This window comes from Trichomycterus rosablanca, chromosome 24 (assembly GCF_030014385.1).
Source record: "Trichomycterus rosablanca isolate fTriRos1 chromosome 24, fTriRos1.hap1, whole genome shotgun sequence".
Lineage (NCBI taxonomy): Eukaryota > Metazoa > Chordata > Actinopteri > Siluriformes > Trichomycteridae > Trichomycterus > Trichomycterus rosablanca.
In genome coordinates, this window is record NC_086011.1 from 8,147,935 (window position 1) to 8,172,787 (window position 24,853).

Here is a 24,853-nt window from a genome sequence, read left to right on the forward strand (position 1 = left end):
ACTAACACCTGTCGACTGTTAAAAGCTGCTACAATGTGTATGCAGGCTTTAAAGCTGGACATTGGCACACGTTGGCTTCATGGTGCACTGTTGAAGAACCTGCTGGTCATTTTCTAGTACCAGATACCTTCAGCTTCAGAGGCCTTGTGGAGTCCAGCCTAGCAGAGGTAAATAAGACAGTAACAACATAAAAGTGAAAGATATAAATTACCTTTGTGACACCACAACACAGTGTTTGTGTTGCATTACCTTGGATTTGGAAGATTTACCAAGTTTCTCCCTGTCTGTCTGTCACTTATGACAGAAAATGAGGGAGATTTATGGATTAGCCCAAGTAAACTAAACGTTTTTATACTCGCAATCTGCTCTTAGTCATCATCCAGCGCTCAATTACGTTTAATCTTGGATTTGAAGGCTTTATTGTCCAGAGTCCTGATTATTACACCATGTAACCACTTATTTTAACACTGGTTACAAATCTCAACAGACCTACTGGATTTACCATGTGACTGTTAACGTCTCCTTGGCGTCATTGCTAGTCCAGGATCATCCTGTTTATACAGGATCATTAATTCAAGTCTTGATTCCTTTGCCTGATCTATCCTGGTAATTACTTGGAGGGTCAACTTGGTTGACTGAGCAGGGAAATCACAATGGCCATTCTCCACCTTCAGGGCTGGAATGAACTCTTGGTTTATCATGCTCTTGTTGACTTGTGTTGACATTTCCCCTTGGGCAAAGCACTGTCTCTTGTTGTCTTGTTACCTGACCCCTCAAAGAGCTCAAAGATCAAGGTGAAATGGCAGAGAAAACGGGTTTGAAAGTTCCTAAGTGACTCTTTAGAAGCTGTTTATGGAGACAGAGGTTCTGCCAGCTTCTACAGTTATATAGTGGATTCAAAAGTGTTCAGACCCCTTGACTTTTTGCACATATACACATATGGTACTGTTGTGGATTTGATAATGAATAGATAAAATTTTCTTAAACCCACTAGATCTAAAACTATCCCACTATTTAAGATGACAGTGGATCGGCCATGAAGAATGGGATAAACTGCCCAAATCCAGGTGTGCACAGCTTGTAGAGACATATCCAAGAGGACTTTTAGAATGTGATTTGTCTGCCAGTGTTGATGCTTAGACTGACGATTTGGCAAAGGGGCCAATCGTCACTGCACCGGGCTAATACCCATACTTGGCAGAACCTGCAGGATCTCTGAGGTAAACAGGGAGTCTGGTGATGATGGAGGCTTTGAGGGATGAATACCTTGCTTGTCCTGTGGCTCTGAGGAACTTTTTGGTGTGTGTACATCTGTGTGTGTGTGGTAGACTGCTGTCACTGGGACACTCCTACCCAGAGAAGCCTTTCAATTTAACTCTTTATATCTTTATGTCTTTATATTATAATATATATATATTAAAACCTCCTTGTTTCTACATTCACTGTCCATTTTTTTAGCTCCACTTACCATATAGAAGCACTTTGTAGTTCTACAATTACTGACTGTAGTCCATCTATTTCTCTACATACCTTTTTAGCCTGCTTTCACCCTGTTCTTCAATGATCAGGACCACCACAGGGTCACAGGGTGGTGGATCATTCTCAGCACTGCAGTGACACTGACATGGTGGGGTGTCAGTGTGTGTTGTGCTGGTATGAGTGGATCAGACACAGCAGCGCTGCTGGAGTTTTTAAATACTGTGTCCACTCACTGTCCACTCTATTAGACACTCCTACCTAGTTGGTCCACCTTGTAGATGTAAAGTCAGAGACGATCGCTCATCTATTGCTGCTGTTTGAGTTGGTCATCTTCTAGACCTTCATCAGTGGTCACAGGACGCTGCCCACGGGGCGCTATTGGCTGGATATTTTAGGTTGGTAGACTATTCTCAGTCCAGCAGGGACAGTAAGGTGTATAAATATTCCATCAGCATTAATGTGTCTGATCCACTTGTACCAGCACAACACCACCACCATATCAGTGTCACTGCAGTGCTGAGAATGATCCACCACCCAAATAATACCTGCTCTGTAGTGGTCCTGTGGGTGTCCTGACCATTGAAGAACAGGGTGAAAAGGGGGCTAACAAAGCATGTAAAGAAACAGATGGACTATAGTCAGTAATTGTAGAACTACAAAGTGCTTCTATACGAAAAGTGGAGCTGATGAATGGACAGAGGTGGTTTTAATGTTATGGCTGATCAGTGTGTATTCAAAAAGGGTCGCCCCTAAAGTCCCTGGACTCTTGAGCAGTAGTATTTATCAAAAGTTTCCTTTGCACATCAAATGCTTTGTTTTATTTACATATTTTCAACTGTCCAATCTTTTTTTGGAACAGGCTTTGTATAATGTGGCTGCCTGAATCAGACCATCTGTTGTTAACTAATGAATAAAGCATCACAATTAGGAATGCTGACAGTAAAGGTCGCAGAGTTAGGGGATAAACAATGACAATAGCCGAGATAAGTACCTACTGCCACCTGACACCATCACAATTAAAAACATACCACCTGTTTACCAGGCGTAGATAATTCGGCCGCATCTAGAGTGAATTGCAGGCTTTGTTTGAATCTATTGTTTGTCTGTTCTTCCAGGGGAAATGATTAATGGGGAGCGTGAGATATATGAGGCGAATAAAGGTAGTGATGGAGAGAGAGAAATAGTGGACTGATCTGGGGTGTCATAAAGTAAATGAAGAGCTTAATAAGAAGAGCTATGTTTCAGACCGCATGTTGGTTTTGGCCGGCACCCAGAGTTATTAGGGATGAAGTCTCAAGCTGGTCAAGACATCAGCTATGTTGATGTGGGACTTATAAATCTGGCAGAAAGTGATTTAGTCAGAGCCTGAAACTGGCGGACTGACTCCGTCTGTGCTTATAAGCTTTGTTTTATGGAGCTGAAAGCATTGGAGCATTGCGCATCAGTGTGAATTTAAGATCTGCTGATTTGTGAACACCGCATTATTATTTTTTATAATAATATAACATTTTTATCTCAGTTGGACTATTTTTAAAAATGCAAACAAAACAACAATCTATAAATTTAACTAACAAAAGTACAAGTGTCCAGTGTTTACATCAGAGGTGTCCAAACCAGAGGTGGGGACTCGAGTCTGTGACTCACACACAGTGACTTCAGACATTTAAGATAAGATAAGATAAGATAAGATAATCCTTTATTAGTCCCACAGTGGGGAAATTCACAGTGTTGCAGCAGCGAACATTTACATTTACATTTTCAGCATTTAACAGACGCCTTTATCCAAAGCGACTTACATTACAGTTACAGTATACAGTCTGAGCAATTGAGGGTTAAGGGCCTTGCTCAAGGGCCCAACAGTGACAACCTGGCAGTGGTGGGGCTTGAACCAGCGACCCTCTGGTCACTGGCCTAGTACCTTAACCACTAGGCTACAGCTGGCCCTCGACTCGGACTCGGACTTGCAGAAAAATGACTCGTAAACAACAAGAGTCCCTAGCGTCAGCATGTGTTAATATTAGTTACGTGTGACAATTATATATATCTAATTATTATTATTATAAATATTCTGCTCCGGCCGTCTTAACCCACAATAGGTCAATGTTCCAGCCAGCTTCCGGCGTAGTGATGAAGCGTCGCTCCCTACTCCTTACACAGTTTGAAGTTCACTTCATTTGAACATTTTTGTTACCTTTGGATTGGAATCTCACTTAAAATGATGGAATACCCTATGTAGTGCACTTCACAGGAACAACTGGGGTGAATGGAACGCTCCTACAGAATTGGTGCTAATGGTTGAAAGACCAATCAGACCTTCTGATTGTAATTTTTAGTAAGAAATGCTGTTATTTGCTTTTATTCAGTTTGCGTCACACAGATAATGTGTCAATGAAACGCTTTATTGGCTTTTTAATGAGTTCGTGTTTTACTTCACAACAACAATAATTATAAGCACATTTACAAATAAACGGATTATATTCCTAATGGGACACACGGTTATAAATGTAATAGCATCTGGAAGAACATAAGCTAAGGTAAGCAGTGGTTATGATTTTTTTTGCTGTGTTTTGGATATTGGCCGCTGTGCCGTGATTTATCGCTGCCTCGATTTTAGTACATACTGTTTAAGTATGCGATTTTGGATGCAGCCTCAGTCTTCTTTCCCCCTAACTCAAAACATTATTGTTACACCTACCTTAACATTCCTGGGCTTTTGGATGAACATGGCGGTGTGTAATTGGTAGTAATCACGTAAGCCTATTATACTTTATTCATTTGGTGGCCCATGTTTGCATATTTTTACTCCATCTAGCCCCCAACAGGAAAAGTTTGGACACACCTGGCTTACACTGACAACTTGATTGTATATTGTAAACACAGTATGAACAAATTTAGGATTCAATGCCTGCGACACACTAAATAAATTCAAATGGGGACAGATAGAGATTCAGTTTTCATTTCTTGATGCAGTGACGGTCTGTGTTAAGTAACAACGGTTTTCCAAAGAACCAACAACCGATACCACATGCCTGTCAGTTTCTTATGCAATGCCGTATACAAACACTGGTTTCCGTCTTTGCCCCACACAGACAGATCTCTAGATTTGCTGAATCTTTTCACCATATTATGTATGGTAGATGTTGAAATACTGACAAATTTCTCATTGCAAAGACTGAGGCTTTAATAGATCCCACTATTTTACCTCATTTTTATAATCATGACACCCTTACCTGTTACCAATAGTGGAATCATCTGCTCTTATTTTGCCCGGTGGCTCGGTGGGTAGCACTATCACCTCACAGCAAAAAGGTCCTACATTCAATTTCTAGGTTGAGCAGTCCATCTCCACAAGCTCTGGTCTCCTCTCACAGTCCAAAGACATGCAGTCATATTAATTGGAGATACTAAAATTGTCCTAAATATAAAAGTTTGTGAGTGTTTTTGACCTGTGATGGACTGGCAACCTCTTTGGGGTGTTTCCTACCTTTCTTTTTGAATTTTTTTATGTTTTGTTTATGCATTTTCTCTTCCTCCCTTTTAGCGTGTCCAATTGCCCGAATGCGTCGTGCATCCTCTCCACCAATGCCGATCCCCGCTCTGATTGAGGAGAACAAAGCTAACCCAGCTAAGCATCTTGTCACCTACACTTTGACGAGTGCAATGCGGATCAGCACTGTGTACGGAGAGACACACCCTGACAGCACTCTTCCCATCTCTGTGCAGGCGCCATCAATCAGCCAGCAGATGTCGTAATTGCATTAGTTATGAGAGAGACCATATCCGGCTTTTAATATCCCACCCCTATCTGAACAACAGGCCAATCGTTGTTCATGTGGCTGCTCAGTCTAGCCGGCAGGCAGAGCTGAAACTCGATACGATGTATTAGAGATCCCAGCTCCAGTGTTCTAGCGTGTGTTTTTATTGCTGTGCCACCTGAGCCTTTCTGTCCAGTGAATTATACCCACGTTGTACTTTGTCAGTTAATAAAAGTTCTTGCTCTTATTGCATTTTACAATATGAATGCCCCAACTTTTTTGGAAATGGGGTTTTGACAGCTGTAGCAGTCTTTATTCAAATCAAGTTTTTCATTGGATGCAGCCGATTTGAATTGTTGTTTATTTACAACTCTAACAAAGGCTCAGCTGACTTCTAAAAGTGTGCTATCTGTGTTGCCTGTCAGAGCTTGTAAAATACACCTATGTGTGCATGTAGCCTTGGGCACGAGGAGGAGGAGGAGGAACCGAACCCCTGCTAAATGTCTGTGTGATGAGCCAACACACCGACAGAATTACAGCTTTGTTTCAATCCGCCGGATGTCATCCGGAGCGCGGGCAGGTGTCGACAGTGTGTTTAAACGCGGACGCCACGCATGCTTCGAATCGTGAAGGCGAGCTATGCACACACACACGTACACACGGTCATAGATAAATGCTAATCCAAAATCCGGCATCGGGGGTAAACCACAACAACATGTGATTTAGGTACACGGAGATTAATCTATACTGTTACTATACTACTAAGAACCGGCTCTCAACGCTAAAAGGATTCCTGTGGTTTGTATGTGCCAGTAATAGTGCTACACGTGTGCCATTAAATGGCCACAGGGTGTCAATGTTTACCCTCTGGTACAAAACACTCACATGTGCAGGTGGGAGGTGTTGACAGCAGGCAGGCGATCTGGCATAATAATATTGTGTTGGTCCCCCTTTTGCTGCCAAAACAGCCCTGACCCGTCGAGGCATGGACTCCACCAGACCCCTGAAGGTGTGCTGTAGCACCTGGCACCAAGATGTCAGCAGAAGATCCTTTATAACTCCTCTAAGTTGTGTTTGTCCAGCACGTCTCACAGATGCTCGATTGGATTGAGATCTGAGGAATTTGGAGGCCAAGTGAACACCTCAACCTCATTGCAGTGCTCCTCAAACCGTTCCTGAACCTCATTATCCTGCTGAAAGAGGCCACAGCGAATCAGGGAATACCGTTTCTATGAAAGGGTGGACATGGTCTGCAGCGATGCTTAGGTAGGTGGTACATGTCAAAGTAACATCCACATGGATGGCAGGACCCACGTGCATCAATGAGCCTTGGTCGCCCATGACCCTGTCGCCGGTTTACCACTGTTCCTGCCTTGGATCACTTTTAACAGATACTGACAGCTGCAGACCGGGAACACCCCACAAGAGCTGCAGTTTTGGAGATGCTCTGACCCAGTCGTCTAGCCATCACAATTTGGCCCTCATCAAACTGGCTCAAATCCTCACGCTTGTCCATGATTCCTGCTTCTAACATCAACTTTGAGGGTAAAATGTTCACTTGCTGCCTAATATATCCCACCTACTAACAGGTGTCGTGATGAAGAGATAATCAGTGTTATTCACGTCACCTGTCAGTGGTCATAATGTTATGCCTCGTCGGTGTATATGTATATATGTATGACAATCACTTGGCGCAAGGCAGGAATACCCTTCACATTGCACCAATACATCGGCTGGGCGCCATCAGTGCCTGCAGCAGATACTAATTGGCCACCGTATCTGCAGGGTGGGGGCCAGACTATGTGTGGGTGGGTGGGTCTTCATACGCTGTGTAAGGACACTGATTGGCGGAAGAGACGCCTGTGCAGAAAGCACGGGCGAGAAGAGGAGGGCTGTACACGCCTCTTCCGACACGTGTACAGCGACATGCTCTCCTTGCCATCAATCTGGTATCTCTCAGCATCGGAAGACGAAATCAAGTGCACTACATTAAAAAAGGGTGGCAATCTGGTCCCACTGTGGTTTACAAGATGTATCTCCACAAGGGGGCGTTCCTGTACAAGTTTATTTCTTCTTATTTTTCCTGCAACCTATTTTTTAGGCTCGTGACCCCTGGGCGTGTTTGAAAAACCCTGGTTTAGACGCCCGGCAGCCTGACAGCAGCGAGATATTGCGCGGTTCAGCTATGTGAACAATGCTTTGCTGTTCTCTCCCTTTTATTAACCTGGTGATTATCACCATTAAAGCTCAGCCTCTCCAGAAACTGGTGATTGACACTCCTGTTGTTTTTAAGATAAAGGTCTCAACGACACTCGCAACACCGGTTTGGTCCAGCCGTCTGCCGTGCCACGCGTCCTCCACAAATAACCCACATTCCTCCCGTTCCTGGAGCAAGCTGCTACCTGTTGGTTTGTAATCTCCCTGGGGAGGGATGGCCACAGGTTCTCCACCCTGCTTTGTTCCTACGTTCATCTTCTTATGATCCTTTTTCTGTGTTAACTAGTTCTGCAAGGTCAATCTTTCCAAAACAAGATCTTACAGATTGTTTACTGTATGCCAAGTCTTGATTAGAACCAGGCGAACACAACAAGCGAGTTCTTTTTAAGGCCACAGCTGGTGTTTTAACTTGTCCTCATTTACAGATTAGCGCTAAATTACAAGTTAATGGGCCAGAATGAAAACAAAGGTCCACGGGGCTGGAATGTTTTAATTGGCCCGAGAGCACTGTGGGGGTGTTTTGAGGAGTTCAACCTCGGGCTGCTGTGTGGCCAGACTATGATAAATAACTATTTTCCCTCTGTTTGACGGGAGCAGCCAAAGCGGGTGCTGTGGATTATCTCTGGGAGACACTTTGTGTTTGGGGAAGAATGTTTATGTGTGTGTGTGTGTGTGTGTGTTGGAGGAGTATGTGTATATCTGTGTTTGCAGGAGCGTGTTAGGAAGGACTTTCAGTGTTGACATACCAGTCATGCCGATGGCCTTGAGGAGTAGCGGGCGATAGTAAAGAGGGTGAAAGCTCATGGAGATTGAAGCACGAGTTTAAAGACAATAAAATGTGCCTAACCCTAACCCTAACCCTAACCCTGTTGGGATTGGAAGGTAAAAAATACTGTGACAGTACAGTATAGTGTCTAAGCAATTGAGGGTTAAGGGCGCTACTTAAGCACCCAACAGTGGCAATCTGGCAGGGGTGGGGCTTTAACCAGCAACCTTTACATTACACTCACTGTCCATTTTATCAGCTCCACTTACCATATAAAAGCACTTTGTAGTTCTACAATTACTGACTGTTGTCCATATGTTCCTCTACATGCTTTGTTACCCCCTTAAATGCTGTTCTTCAATGGTCAGGACCCCCACAGAGCAGGTATTATTTAGGTGGTGGATCATTCTCAGCACTGCACTGACACTGACATGGTGGTGGTGTGTTAGTGTGTGTTGTGCTGGAGTTTTTAAATACCGTGACCACTCACAGTCCACTCTATTAGACACTCCTACCTAGTTGGTTCACCTTGTAGATGTAAAGTCAGAGACGATTGCTCATCTATGGCTGCTGTTTGAGTCGGTCATCTTCTAGACCTTCATCAGTGGTCACAGGACGCTGCCCACGGCGCTGTTGGCTGGATATTTTTGGTTGGTGGACTATTCTCAGTCCAGCAGGGACAGTGAGCATTGCTCTGTCTGATCCACTCATATCAGCACAACACACACTAACACACCACCACCATGTCAGTGTCAGCAGTGCTGAGAACGATCCACCACCTAAATAATACCTACTCTGTGGTGGTCCTGTGGTGGTCCTGACCATTAAAGAACAGAGTGAAAGCAGGTCAAAAAAGTATGTAGAGAAATAGATGGACTACATCAGTAATTGTAGAACTACAAAGTGTTTTAATATTATGGCTGATGGGTGTATATTTTGATTAATCAACAATTAAACAAAGGTACAAGCATTTCTTAGTGTTCGATATGGCCATATTCATAACTGAACGTGAGCAGATCTTGTGCTAAACAACTTACTTGCTTTTCAGTAGCGCCAAACACCAAAAAACTCTAAAATTCCTAGGAATCTTCTATGATTCAACTATTCCCTCAAACTGTTATGCTGGTTAAATGACTCGTAATGAAAAACGTAATAAATTCTATGCAAAAAATGGTCTCAGACGGTTGGCTCTACCAAAAGACACCAATGTTTGTTTCAGGTCAACTGGAAGCCCTGAATTCCTTCTGTCCCGTGGCTGCAGTTTGGCGAACAGAGTGGTTGCTATCACAACCTTTGAAATGTTCTGGCTTTCTCATGGGCAGCTTGCATGTTAATATGTGTGCGTTGTTGTTTGCTTAGAGTGATTTCTATGTATCGAGTCGAGGAAAGAAATCCATCCAGCTGTTGAGTTTGTCCGTCAGCACACAGTTGGAAAACCCGATGTATGGTTATATAGAGCCTATAGGTACAGAGCTTTTTATTAGTACGTGATGACAGGTAGGGAGGAAAGAAGCCAACTATTTAAAGCTCTATAAATATTGTATTGTTTTAAACCACGGTGTTCTTTTGGTTATTTGTAGGGCCATAATAAATTCAATACACAGCACAGCCTACCTAAATAGTTGAATGTAAACCTAGAACATCCAGTGATAGGTTTGAGGTTAAAATTTTTTTTTAATGCATTTTCTCCCCTCATCCAACTGCCCAATTGCATCATGCTTCCTCTCTGCTCCATCCCTGCTCTGACCGAGGAGATCGAAGCTAACCCACGCCCCCTCCGTCACGTGGGCAGCAAGCCGTATGCATCTTATCACCCACACATTGACGAATGTTGTGCCACCTAGCGTTGTGTACGGAGAGACACACCCTAAGAGCACTCCTTCCTCATCTCTGTGTAGGCGCCTCTAATCAGCCAGCAGAGGTTGTAATTGTACCAGTCTGACAGAGAGAGACCCTATCCGGCTTAGTCCCGCCCATCTGAACAACAGGCCAGTCGTTGTTCATGTGGCCGCTCAGCCTCAGCCGGCAAGGCAGAGCTGGGATTCGATACGATGTATTCGAGATCCCGAATTCGAACTCTTCGTGTTTTTAGCTGCTTTAGACTATGACATCTTGGACATTTTGACTAACCCATTACTAACTGAATTGCCATAGGATTGCTAGAACCGTCTCAAATTGCAAATGAACCCTGAACGCCACGCGAATGAAAAATGTTAAATCGCTAAACACTAGACTCAGACGACTCATAAACAGCCACAGCAATAACGTACTGGCATCAGGGCAAGTCACTGAATGTCCTTGAGTGGCCCAGATTTTAACCTCCATTAATCTAAAAAAGCGTGAGAGTAGGCCACATAGCTGTAAAATACGCTAGCACACCAGAGCTGGGATTTCGAATACATCGTAACGAATCTCAGCTCTGCCACCCGGCCACAAGATAAGATTCCTTTATTGATTCCTATGGAGGAAATTCTCGTGTTACAGCAGCTCCAGTACAGTGTAAGTACAGTAAATAGAGTATATAACTATATAATGAAACACTATATATTCTATATGTAAATATATACATATGTGTGTATAATGAATTGTAGAGTCCAGTGCTGGGGGGATCTTAAGTTATTGTATGGGGGGAAGGGGGGCTGGCTCTTGTTCAGGGTGGGATGAGTCGGACCAGGGTTCCTCATAACTGGTGCAGGTATGACCCCCTGGCTGATTGATGGCGCCTGTGAAGAATTGGGGAATAATGCTGATCAGAGTGTGGCTCTCCGTGCACAAGGCTGATCCGCATATGAACTAGCCTCGGAGCGCGTGTCAATTGCGAAGCTCCTCAGTCAGCAGCGAAGGGTAATGGGATAAGCTGCCGAAATCCAGATGTGCAAAGCTTGTAGAGATGATCCTAGACTTGAGGCTGGAATTGCTGCCAAGTGTCTTCTACATGGGATTAAATAAAGGGTCTTAATACTTCTGTAATTTGTATTTCGGGGGTTCGAATCACAGACGGGGCTTACAAATCCACAAAGTGCATGGGTGTAACGGATCAGCGCCCCCTTAGTGCCGGACCCAGACCCGGATAAATAGCAGGGTTGTGTCAGGAAGGACATCCAGGACGTCTAAATCAAATATGTGATGGATTGATGGGTAAAAATACCAATTATAATAATTCAAAATTAAATCCACAACACGATAAAGAAGCGATCAGTCAGATAGAGGCGGATATTTCTTCCTTCCGCTGTTTACTCAACATGTTTTCTTTCTTGATATGGTGCAGCAGATGGGAAATGTCCAATCAGACATTAACCTCAAGTTCAAGGTCATTGTTCAGACATGCTAGCGTTAGGGAGGCTCTGATTCACTTTGACTTCCTCCCTCATCCTTAAGCTTAAATGCTTAATTAAAGCCAATCATTTTTTAATGCATTTTCTCCCTTTCACTGCCGGGGACTTCGATTGCATCCGAGGAGGGTATATTTGCCTGAAATACGCTCCCTCTGACATGTGCACAGTCTGCCGACCCCTTCTTATTTGCCCATACCTTGGTGGATTCACGTGTGAGGCCAGTCTTGCGCATGGAGAGTCACGCACCGATCTCCACTTTCCTCCACTTCTGGACAGGCACCTTGGAACTGCCTGTATTCCCCCCAAATTTTCCCCCATACTGTATTCCCCCACCCCTCCTATTCCCCCATACTTTGGTAAATTCTAGTGTGAGACCAGTCTTACGCATGGAGAGTCACGCACCGATCTCCACGTTCCTCCACGTCTGGAAAGGCACCTTGGAACTGCCTCTATTCCCCATACTTTCCCCCACCCCTCCTATTCCCCCATACTTGGGTGGATTCTAGTGTGAGACCAGTCTTGCGCATGGAGAGTCACGCACCGATCTCTACGTTTCTCCACTTCTGGACAGGCACCTTGGAACTGCCTGTATTCCCCCATACTGTATTCCCTCACCCTTCCTATTCCCCCATACTTGGGTGGATTCTAGTGTGAGGCCAGTCTTGCGCATGGAGAGTCACGCACCGATCTCCATGTTCCTCCACGTCTGGACAGGCACTATGGAACTGCCTGTATTCCCCCATACTTTCCCCCATACTGTATTCCCCCACCCCTCCTACTCCCCAATACTTTGGTGGATTCTTGTGTGAGACCAGTCTTGCGCATGTTGAGTCACGCACCGATCTCCACGTTCCTCCACTTCTGAAAAGGAGCCTCAGGCTACTAAGCAGCGTCCTTACATAATGTCGAAGACCCCACCCCCTTGTTTTTAGTCAGATCTTTCCCACCCAGCAATTGCCGATTGTGCCTGCTACGGGCGCCCAACCAACCGGAAGCAGAGCTGAGATTCGAAATCGGAGTTTTGCCTAAATTTTTGGCCAGGCCTTCTTGTGTACCATCAGAGCATGATCTCACGAACGCTCCCAAAAATTCCAACAGCAACACACCAATCTTCACATGAGCCACAGCCAGATTAAAGTGAAAACACAGCCTCATAAAAACACACGTCCTCTGTGGACTGAATAAAAAAAAATAAGGAAAACAAGCGGTCCGTACTCCGCTTTAATGTCAAGCGCACGGTCGTGAGACACCAGCATAAATAACGCTCAGATCCCCTGTAGGGAGTTTGTTTTGGCTCGGAGGACCAGACACAGTGCTGAGACCCTTGATTGATGAGATTTGATTGTGGGGAAACAGCAGGAGCCGGGAAGCACGGGCCGGTCGGGCAGAAGATGCTGGTGCGTCTGTGGTTAGTTAATGGTGCGCCTAGACTCAACAGGCAGTTCCAAGAGGGCTGTGTGTGGGCCGTCTATATTTTTATGGCTCGCCCACTAAGAACCACATGCTGGTAGAGATGTCGATGAGGGTAGAGCTGGCAAATTGGAAGAATGAAGAATGGAGGGCTGAAGTTGTGAGGCAGGAACAAATTTGTGCCAGGCTCTAGGACAGGATGTTGGGATGCATTTTGTATTACTTATATGCAGTGCGTATTGTGCTCATGGTGTGATCTTTGCAGGACACCCACTCCTAGGGAGAGTATCAAGCAAAGTACAGTACAGTACAGCACAGTAGCACTTTTGTGTAGTAGTTTAGGCAGAATGTTCATCGATTCATTCATTCATGGTCTGTTTTACCACCGCTTTATCCTGGTCAGGGTCACAGTGGGTGCAATTTATTGGGCAAAAGGTAGGAAACACTGTGGACAAGTCGCCAGTCCATTACAGGCCAACATTGGCTATATATCACATGATAACTTGAACCTTTGCTGGACCTCTTTTGCTGTTTTTAATTGAATAACACCCCCCCCCCCGCCCCGCCCCTTATGTCTTTTTTGCCTTTCTTAGGAGTGCATATTGTGCTCATGGTGTGATCCTTGCAGGACACCCACTCCTAGGGAGAGTAGCAAGCAAAGTACAGTACAGTACAGTACAGCACAGTAGCACTGTATATGCATTAGTTTAAGATGAACGTTCCTTCATTTATTTATTCCTTCATGGTGTGTTTTACCACTGCTTTATCCTGGTCAGGGTCGCTGTGGGTCCAATTAATTGGCCGAAAGTTAGGAAACACCGTGGACAAGTCACCAGTCAATTACAGGCCAACATTGGCTATATATCATACAATACTGATAAATTGAACCTTTGCTGGACCTCTTTTGCTGGTTTTTAAATTGAATAACACCCTTTGCTGGACATCTTTGGCCCCCCATGTATTTTCTGGATTTCTTAGCAGTGTATATTGTGCTCATGGTGTGATCCTAGCAGGACACCCACTCCTAGGGAGAGTAGCAAGCAAAGTACAGTACAGTAGAGCACAGCACAGTAGCACTGTTTGTGTATTAGTTTAGGCAGGACGTTCATTGATTCATTCATTTATGGTCTGTTTTATCACCACTTTATCCTGGTCAGGGATGCAGTGGGTCCAATTCATTGGCCAAAAGTTAGGAAACACCTTGGACAGGTTACCAGTCCATTACAGGCCAACACTGGCTATCTATCATATGATAACTTGAACCTTTGCTGGACCTCTTTCATAGCAGTGTGTATTATGCTCATGGTGTGATCCTTGCAGGACACCCACAAACAACCTACGGTACATTAGCACCGTGTGCATATTAGTTTAGCCAGTACATATTTTCTTTTTAGGCAGGAATCTGACTCACTCTGAAGAAAGTAGGAGGCGTCTGAAAGGGTTAAGCACCAGATGCCCAACCCTGTAGAAGTTAATGATTAGAGTAGAGCTGAGGTGGAAGAAAGAAAAGCACACCGAGGCCGTTCTGAGGGTGTGCGAGTATATTTGTGTGTAAAGAGAGGGAGCAGGAGCCGCCTCGCTTAAATCCAGCTGGCCGCTCCGCCGGGGGAATGCGATCCATATGTGAGCGCGGGTTCAGCTGCAGGAGGACTTAGAGATATCATTGCGAAGAAGTGAATGTTTTGGCGTTTCTTGTTTAAATTCCACTCATACTAATCTCGGATCCTGGCTGGCCTTTTCCAGCCGAAGCAAGAGGAAGAGAGAGGAGGAACGAGGGAAATAAGAGGAGATAGTAGAAGAAAACAGTGGCATGATGGAAGGAGAGGAGAAAGTGGATGAGGGTACAGCGAGGTAGGTCTTGTAAACATCTGCGGTCACTGGGTTCAGTAGTAGCTTTTCTGACCATGTGGGCTTGTGTATGGCTGACCGAAACAGACCAAGGATTGAGTGGCTTGTCCTCTCATTACTCATTCAAGACTGAGTCTTTTGTTTGTTTTTTATGATGTTAATTGGTAACTCATTGGGTTTTATTTGGGTTTAAATGTTGAAGTGTTTGCATACTGCTCAATTGGCAGTCCAGTATCAGTAACAGGTGGGAGTGACCACAAAACTAATGTAATCTTTTTCTGGGTGGTTGTTTGCTCTGGTGTTCCAGGTAGGTAAATGATTAGGACTACGCATAATTATTGACCTTTTCCTCTAACGTGCTTGTAAAACTTTACTTTACTGCTAATTGCAGTAAACTCTGTTTCCTCTGGAACTTTCCATTGGCGTTTCGATGGCAGCTTGATTCTCTGGAGGTCGTCTTTATGGGGTTGCATTAAATTAAGATGAGAAAGCTTGAGGCCGTGTACAGTAAGTCCTCTAAATATGATCCAGTTCCGTTCAGAGAGTTCAAAAAGCCTGGACGTCCAACAAAGTTAGCCTAGGAGGTACAAAAATGGGTAAAAGATAAACACACCACATCTGATTAAGACTGAATAAACAATAACAATGCTCTTCTCGCTGGCACCAAGTGCACCTATCTATTGGAGGTTCGCATCAGGACTTCCTGTATTTACTGTAAAAATACTGTACAATTAAGCAGGTCTGAAAATCTCTCAGAATGGTTCACAGCAAGAGTAGCATCTCCCATGCTTGGCTCATTTGAAGATCTTCATCGTACAAGGAAAGGGTTTACCACATTTGGCTCATCACAATACTCAGAGTATCTTCTCTGAACACAGTTCACTACATCATGGTGTGCAGAAAAATGAAGCCAACAAGCCAGCAAATATATCGTGAACATAATAATTGCTGCTTATCTTGGAATCTACCCTGTAGGCACCCGCTGAACGGAGACCGTCCAGATTTTTAATAACTGGAAACGTTAAAATTACATTGTCATCTATAGCTTATCTACCGCTGCTACAAAAGGTGTTCTTTCTTTTTAAGGTTAGTTTAGTGGATCAAGACCAGCCAGACTTGTGGCTTGAAGGGTATGTGGTAACCAAACATCACTGTTTTGAATCAAACATGGCAGCTACAGGAAGCCAGGGAAGGTCAGGTGCAGAGCGTTGACTGTGGACATGGGAAGACCTGCCAGTAGGGTTTAACCTTGTGATCAACCTTGAAATGACATGAGACAGTGAAATATTGGGAGAATTGGAAGGGTATCCAAGCAAGGTGGCTCAAGAATGGCCACAGTCATAGTCCTGTACATTAATGGTTAAGCTACAATTGGTTTACACCATCAGACTTCGGGGTCTATCTAGGTTCCAGTCAAAGATGGCCTTCGATGTTTGTTAATTGACCAGTCTGACATTATATAATTGGTCCTTGTCATAATTAAAAGCCTATCTTGGTCCAACTTGGTCCAAAGTTTTGACATATTTGCCATCCTCAAAAGGCGTCCACTGACGTCTACTGGTTTACCAATCTGGCACAACTTAAATAGGCTGATTAAAGACTTTGTCACTGGTTTGTCTTGCTTTGGGACTAGAATCTAGGTCTGCATTCTGAACCAGTTGCAGAGCGTTGACTGTGGACATGGGAAGACCTGCCAGTAGGGTTCAACCTTGGGTTCAACCTTGAAATGACACAAGGCAGTGAAATATTGAAATTGGGAGAATTGGGAAGGGATCCAAGCAACATGACTCAAGAATGGCCATAGTCATAGTCTTCTGGGTCTATCTATCATTGACGTCTACTGGTTTACCAGTCTGGCATATCTTAAATAGGCCGATTAAAGACTTTGTCACTGGTTTATCTTGCTCTGGGACTAGAATCTAGGTCTTTGGGCCTTATCATTGGTCTTCTGTTTGACCACTACTGTTGCCAAAACCTAGACGTTGCATAAATGTCTGTGAGACTTAGATTTAGGAATCCCGACAGCCTGGAATCACTGGTCATGCCATTCATATGTCAACACTGACACACCTGTCTGTCCTGTGGAAATATCATGTTTGCTCTTTAATAATTGGTATTTGCAGTTGCCTCGTTACCAGTCTTTCCACACCTAGACCAGAGCACATCGTTGCCTCGGTTAGGATCTGTTGAAAGACCAACTCTGAGCCTGATGAATGCCTGGATGCTTGTGAAACAGATCTTCTAAAGCCAACACGTCCATCAGATTTGTCTTGATTTGGACTAACGGCGCTATGCTGTTGGCACGGAAGATCCTGATTACTGTAAACTGGCAAACTGCCACCCAGTTTGCCTGGCTGTCATGAGAACGTGACACTAGACGTGTTAGTGCAGTGCATGGGTGTTCAGTACAGATGGGAAAGAACTATTGTTCCTAGGAATGTTTTTAAACACCCCTATGGGTGTGTATGCACATGTATACATATATATACCAATCAGCCATAACATTAAAACCACCTCCTTGTTTCTTCACTCACAATAATCAGGACCCCCACAGGACCACCACAGAGCAGGTATTATTTAGGTGGTGGATCATTCTCAGCACTGCAGTGACACTGACATGGTGGTGGTGTGTTAGTGTGTGTTGTGCTGGTATGAGTGGATCAGACACAGCAGCGCTGCTGGAGTTTTTAAACACCTCACTGTCACTGCTGGACTGAGAATAGTCCACCAAACAACAACATCCAGCCAACAGCGCCCTGTGTGCAGCATCCTGTGACCACTGATGAAGGTCTTGAAGATGACCAACTCAAACAGCAGCAATAGATGAGCGATCGTCTCTGACTTTACATCTACAAGGTGAACCAACTAGGTAGGAGTGTCTAACAGAGTGGACAGTGGAAAGTCCAGCAGCACTCATACCAGCACAACACACACTAACACACCACCACCATGTCCGTGTCAGTGCAGTGCTGAGAATTATCCACTACCTAAATAATACCTGCTCTGTTGGGGTCCTGTGGGGGGTCCTGACTATTGAAGAACAGCATGAAAGGGGGCTAACAAAGCATGCAAAGAAACAGATGGACTGCAGTCAGTAATTGTAGAACTACAAAGTGCTTCTATATGGTAAGTGGAGCTGATAAAATGTACAGTGAGTGTAGAAACAAGGAGGTGGTTATGGCTGATCGGTGTAAATCAATGAACGATTCAGATTTACCAGTAAACAGATTGCGTAACAGCTGTTAGCTCATTATAATATATCTCACGTCAGGCTGCATCTATTTAAATCCTCCTCAGTCTTTTCAAAAGGTGATGGACCCACAATTCATTTCAGTCATTTTCAGTCAGTAATTTCCAGATTAAAGGCTACAGTGGTGATTTACTTCAGTTACATGGTGTAATGCTTTGAAGGGGCGTGTGGGACGATCAGACGCTGCACACGGATGCTGAATCTCATTTCCAAAATTGATTTATGTAGCAGTTCTAGCGCTGGACTTGGGCCATCTCTTATTACTGAGTCTTTCTTAACACTCGTACATGTGTGAAAAGAACCTTCAGTGTTTTATTATCTATTTTTTTTGGAATGTTTTGATTGCGCCTTCGTCCATCGAGATCGATGTTGCATGAGATTTGAGATTTCAGGTCCTTGCAGGACAACCTTGAGAAACAAAGAAAGAAAACTAGCAGCATGCCAGAACAAACAGTTCCGGTGTCATGAATACTTTGGAGCTGTATACGCCTGATAGCTTGTTTTTCAGACCCCCTGGATTTATTTGACTAGGAGCGATCCTTTATAGGTGTGGACGTGTGTGTGGGTGCAGTGTAAATCAAGTAGATCCTTTGACATCTAGGTGGCTTGAATGAAATAAAGAAATATTAAATATTGCTGTTGTAGCACACACACTCACATCTAACATTTCATTGTAGGTAATAACAGAACTGTCATACACTTAGTGGCTGAAATGACTTATCCTCCAATAGTGCATCATGGAGGCATCTTCTCCATAGGTAAACAATGCACAACAGGTCTTGTAGAACCAGTCAACCTTCTTCCATTGTTCTTTTTTCAAGTTCTGATGCCTGCTTGCACATTATAGGTGCTTTTGACAGAGGACAGTTGGCAGCCTCATCCACAGATGGGTTTGTAGTATTAAAAGATCTGTAGCTTAAGTCTGTACCAGACGTCTTCTTGCAATGATGAGCCTTGGCTTCCCAGCAATCTGTTGGTGGTTTGTGGCTCCTCAGACCACTGTCAGCACCCCCTTGCTGTTTTGGAGATACTTCAACCCAGTCTATTTGGACCTTATCAAAGTCACTAGGGTCTTTAAGCCTAATTCTTTATAAGTAGATCTACTGTACATCTTACATTTAATATATTTCTGATTGGGATGGGCAGTTCTTACGTAATAGATATTGCCTAGTGTTTTGGCTCATTGGTGAATTATAACTTAATAAATTATTAATAGTGCTGTTGCCTCACAGCAAGAAGGACCTTGCTAACACCTAATCTAACATTTCATTGTAGGTAATTACAGAACTATCATACACTTAGTGGCCGAAATGATTTGACCAGCTGGGCACATTGCCAAGAATGCTCTGGCAGTGATCGCCACTTGAAGACGTGAGGCGGTAATAAATAGTCGTGAGTTAACGAATCTTCATTGCTTCAATCGAAGGTCACATTAAATCTTATTAAAGTGCTACGAGGCCACAAAAACGTGGGATTGTGATCTAAAATCCTGACCTGCAAACCTGGAATCCCTATTTCACGTGTTAATAGTCGCCATGCTGTATTTTAGCCCCAATAACATGGTCCTAATTGAACTGACAATGTCATGTAAACATATAAACACTGTCTCATTGGTGGCAATTTGGAATGGTCAGCAAGGAACTGGGTCAGAGTTCAATCAGATTAAACTTTGAGCTCATCGGCAGGCGGTAAAGTATGCAGGTAGTGCAACTCAATTCATAGGAAACAATAGCACAGCCTGTGAACCAGAGACGTTCACAAGTCACAAAATACCGAGTCCGACTCAAGTCACAAGTCTTTAGGCTAGAGTCCAAGTCAAGTCACGAGTGAATATAATATACACAAAACATATATTGGAAATGTAGCTTAGAAATAAACAAATAATATGTAAGTTCAGATAAAAAACAACAACAGATTAGCGACTGTATTTTGCCGTTTTACTTAGTGCCTTTACTTTCCTAGTCACTGTGCAAATGAATGTAATTTCCACAACAACAAGGTTTCAGTTAAAAGCTTAAACTGACGTTTTGTTTTCATCGCAAAACAAAAGCGCACGATAAATCATGGCACATCGGCCAAAATCCAAAAAAACAGCAAAAAAAAAATCATAACCACTGCTTACCTTAGCTTCTGTTCTTCCAGATGCTATTAAGGAATATAGGAATATAATCCGTTATTTTGTAAATGTGCTTATAATTACAAACCTCCAAACTTTTCCCGGTTGTGAAGTAAAACACAAACTTGTTAGAAAGCCAATTGAGCGTTTCATTAACACATCATCTGTGTGACGCAAACTGAATAAACGCAAATAACAGCATTTCTTACTACAAATTCAAATCAGAAGGTCTGATTGGTTCAGAAAGCGATCTTTAACCATTAGCGCCAATTCTGTAGGAGCGTTCCATTCAACCCAGTTGTTCCTGTAAAGTGCACTATGTAGGGTATTCCACTATTTTAAGTGAGATTCCAATCCAAAGGTAACGAAAATTTTCAAATGAAGTCAACTTCAAACTGTGTAGGGAGTAGGGAGCGAGGCTTCATCGCTACGCCGGAAGATGGCTGGAACATTTACCCATTGCGTGCGTTGTGGGTTAAGACGGCCGGAGCGTTATTAGAGAGCAGAATATTTATAATAATAATAATTATATATATATATATATACTGTACTGTATATACTGTATATATATAATTTCACAAGTAACTAATGTTAACACATGCTGATGCTAGGGACTCTTGTTGTGTACAAGTCATTTTTTTGCGAGTCATGAGTCGAGTCTGAGTCATTTGAAACGAGTCGAGTCTGAAGTCGATGTGTAAACGCACCCTTAATCCACATCCTCCGGTCCTCGTTCCTCCAAGAACATATCTATCCAACATCCAATCAAACGTTTGTCCATTTATTTTGTAAAAGGAACTGGACAAAATCTTACTGAAGCACTAATAACTTCAGAGCTGCAAGTTTTACCTGCCAGAGCTTGATTCTTGCACTCCCAGATTAGCATTTATCTCTGATGATCTTCTCTGATCGCAGCACCTGCAGCTTCATCTATACAGACTTTCAGAAGTCAAACCCATTAAGCTTCTTCTTTGTTTGCTTTGCCAAGTGTAACTGTAATTGCAGTCTGGTCTGACATTTGGCGAAGGTAGTGGGTGTGTTTTTTTTATGCTTTAATCTCTATTAGCTTCTTTCTTCTGGCTGGTTTCTGTTGTTCACGTTTAGCAGGCCGAACACCTAACACATAATGCAGACTCTTGGGTTAGGATTGCACAAAGAAATGCGAGATTAAGCATTGCAAGAAGTGCACTTAAGCTGTACATCCTAGTATTATGCAATAATACTTTCTTAATATTGGAGGGGCAGGGATGATTCTCAAAGGAGTGCTTTGTTCTTAGAGGAAGAACGAGAGAAGAACATGAAACTCATTACTCCCTGCTATACGGTTTCATCTGGGTGTGTCTGATAGATTTGCTTCCCTCTGAGGATTGAGAGAACCCCAATACTAGCCATGTCTGTGAAGAGTTACATTGTCAACAGACCAATAGACACCACCTTTATTGTAAGCGCATCTGTGTCATTTCAACCCTGCTAGAGATGCCATAGACAAACGTGAGTCTTATTAGTGTGATTGGAATGTTTAGGAGCAAGAACAGCTCAATATCAAAGCCCTTCAGGTCCATATAGTGATGAAGCACTAAAATTGTTCCATTGCCAAGCATCAGTATGGTGCTAAACACATTGCCATTTGACTTGAAGCAGTAAAAACTCATTTTCCATGGTGATTAACCATGCTTTAATATCTGTGTCCATTAATATGTGTTTAACCAAAGCAGATTGTAAAGTCTGGTGGGGGAGAAGTAATCCAATGGACTGGAGTTTTTAAATACTGTGTCCACTCACTGTCCACTATATTAGACACTCCTATCTAGTTGGTCCACCTTGTAGACGTAAAGTCAGAGACGATCGCTCATCTATTGCTGCTTTTTGAGTTGGTCATCTTGTAGACCTTCATCAGTGGACACAGAACGCTGCCCACAGCGTGCTGTTGGCTGAGTGTTTTTGGTTGGTGAACTATTCTTAGTCCAGCAGGGACAGTGAGGTGTTTAAAAACTTCATCAGCATTGCTGTGTCTTATCTACTCATACCAGCACAACACACACTAACACACCACCACCATGTCAGTGTCAGTGCAGTGCTGAGAATCATCCACCACCTAAATAATACCAGCTCTGTAGTGGTCCTGGGAGAGTCCTGACCATTGATAAACAGCATGAAAGGGGGCTAACAAAGCATGCAGAGAAACAGATGGACTACAGTCAGTAATTGTAGAACTACAAAGTGCTTCTATATATACAGTGAGTGTAGAAACAAGGAGGTGGTTTTAATGTTATGGCTGATCAGTGTATATTCATGTATATAAAGCAGAGTAATGCTGTAGTGTAACAGATTAAAGAAGTACCTGGTCAGCAGCCATTCTGCACCAAGAGCTATTGATCTGTTTGGCCGAATCTCAGAGATCAAAGCTCCTGAAGAGTCTTTTATTATAAATTACACGTGGGTATAATGCAGCACTCATGTCCTATTACACCTACTACATATTCTATATTTATCTCTGGGTAAGTGGGTAATCTTTGTAAGTTGTGAACCCCTCATTGGTAGCATTGTAGTCTATAGTGTAGATGTAATGTAGCAATAGCTACCATGGATTGAAGTTTCAGGTTTTCATTAGGGCCATTAGGGTACTATACATGGGTATTTATTTGGGTGTGTATTCATACATCACTTTCTTAACTGCTTATCCAATGAGGGTCATGGGGGGGGGCTTGCTGGAGCCTATCCCAGCTTTTCAATTGGCGCAAGGCACACAGTAACACCCTGGACGGGGTGCCAGTCCATCGCAGGGCAGACACACATACACACACACCCATTCACCTATAGTGCAATTCAGTGTCTCCAATTAACCTGATTGCATGTTTTTGAACTGTGGGAGGAAACCGGAGCTCCTGGAGGAAACCCATGGGGGAGAAGGACCCGGACCGCCCAGACTGGGGATCGAACCCAGGACCTTCTTGCTGTGAGGTGACAGTGCTACCCATCCAACCATCATTTTGCCCCTCTTTGTCCAATTTAGATACCGTCAATTCAAGCGTTCCTCAAATCGTAACAGCCACCAACTTTGGAGGTTTATGGCTAACATGTGCTTCCTCTGAGACACTTGCAGCCGCAAGTGATGATACGTGACGTCAATAAGCAAGTCCGTGAGCTTGAAGGAAGGTTGCTCGCCACTCACTATGGACGTTATTACAGACTGGACTAAATAATATTCTCCAGGCCATCCAAGGAGGATGGAGGTCCCAAATAAATCTGGTTCCTGTAATTTTAGGGGAGTTTTTCCTTGCCACTGTCGCCTTCGGATTGCTCAACAGGGGGTTTTTGGTCTGTTGGTCCTGGATTCTGTAAAGTTGCTTTGAGACAATGTCTATTGTATATTGACTCTTGCCTGATGTCACATGGTATTCCAATGGCTTGACAAAACTGGTACTTCAGCCTAGAAATCAGGGCCAGTCAAGGGTTAGGGTTAGGGTAAGGGTTAGGGTTAGTCTAACCCTAACACTTGTCAATGCATAGCAGGATCAGATAGTGCTAATTAATCAAGGTATGGGACATGGGTTATACTGGACGATTATTGCTAAGCTCTAAATAATACAGGCAGACATGAATAAAAGATGTCTCGCTTGGATATATTTGACATTTTGACATGCTAATATGGCTGTGGTAGTGTCTCCATCCTGATGTCTTTCTGTCTCTCTATGAAACATGGATCTCATTAGCGCTGGATGACACTGTGATGAAGAACGCAGCACCTGAATCGCCGATTTCCTTTGTCCTCTGTCCATTTTTAAACGACCCTGGCTGTCCCCCGAGATCCCTGGCTATTGGTAAAACACGGCCTGGATGAACAGCCCATGAATCCGAATCTCAGCGGTCCGATTTCAGGTTTCACGCGTGGGTCCTTTAGGGTCAGTCGGTCCTGTGAGAAAGAACAGAACGGGGATGAGAGAAGCCGCCAGAGGAGGAGTGACAGCATGAGAAAGATAGACGGTCAGGGGGACCGAACGAGCTGAGTCGTGCAGTTCTGGCGAAGCGGGACGGCATGAGGAAGAGGAGGAACAAGGGACAGTGAAGGTGTAAGGGAAAGAGAAAGGGAGGAAGAGAGGAAGCGAGGTGGAAAAGCACATTCTATGTTCTCAAGGAGAGAAAAGAGGACGGCAGTTATTGGATCCAACACCCTACCGATTGGCAACACAAGCCGGCAGCTTTGTATCTCTTTCTCTCTCTCTCTCTCTTTCTCTCTCTCTCTCTGATGCCTTGATTTCTCTGGCCATCTGGTGCACGTTATATAACTGATCTGGCGGAAAATGCTGAAGTTCCGAGCAGACCGGAGAATCAGGTAGGTACCACGAGAGCGCTTTTTATTAAGGTGGCACTGCAGGTGATGGATGATGGATGGTTGAGAGATATAGATAGAGAATGGGAGTGATGAAAAGAGAAAACAAGGGGAAGTTTACAGCAGCCGATCTGCACCGAGCTGTGCCGAATGAGAAGCAGGCATCTGCAGAGGCAGCAGGACTGGAAACTCGGAGCTGGAGGTCAGGCAGGACTGCAATGCAGTGCTGGAAAGAAACGTCCACGGCGGTCCTCACCGGCGTTCGTATAGCAGCAGCATGTGAGTGTTTGTGGGGGGAGGTGTGTGTGTGTGTGTGTGTGTGTGTGTGTGTTTTACTGCTGTACGTG

General features: G+C 43.8%; 1 protein-coding gene across 6 annotated transcripts in view; it reads left to right on the plus strand.

Moving 5' to 3' along the window:
* plekha6 (pleckstrin homology domain containing, family A member 6) overlaps positions 1 to 24,853 on the plus strand; it is a 109,440-nt gene that overhangs the window by 20,952 nt on the left and 63,635 nt on the right. For 2 of the 6 annotated variants that reach the window (XM_062987043.1, XM_062987044.1), the window contains exon 1: positions 14,705 to 14,813. The exons of 2 other annotated variants lie outside the window; for them this stretch is intronic. In XM_062987043.1, coding sequence (XP_062843113.1) covers positions 14,773 to 14,813 — 41 coding nt within the window. In that variant the 5' untranslated portion in view covers positions 14,705 to 14,772. Of the gene's footprint in view, positions 1 to 14,700; positions 14,814 to 24,853 lie in introns of those variants that run through there. 2 more of the 6 variants (XM_062987048.1, XM_062987045.1) reach the window with 2 other exon arrangements.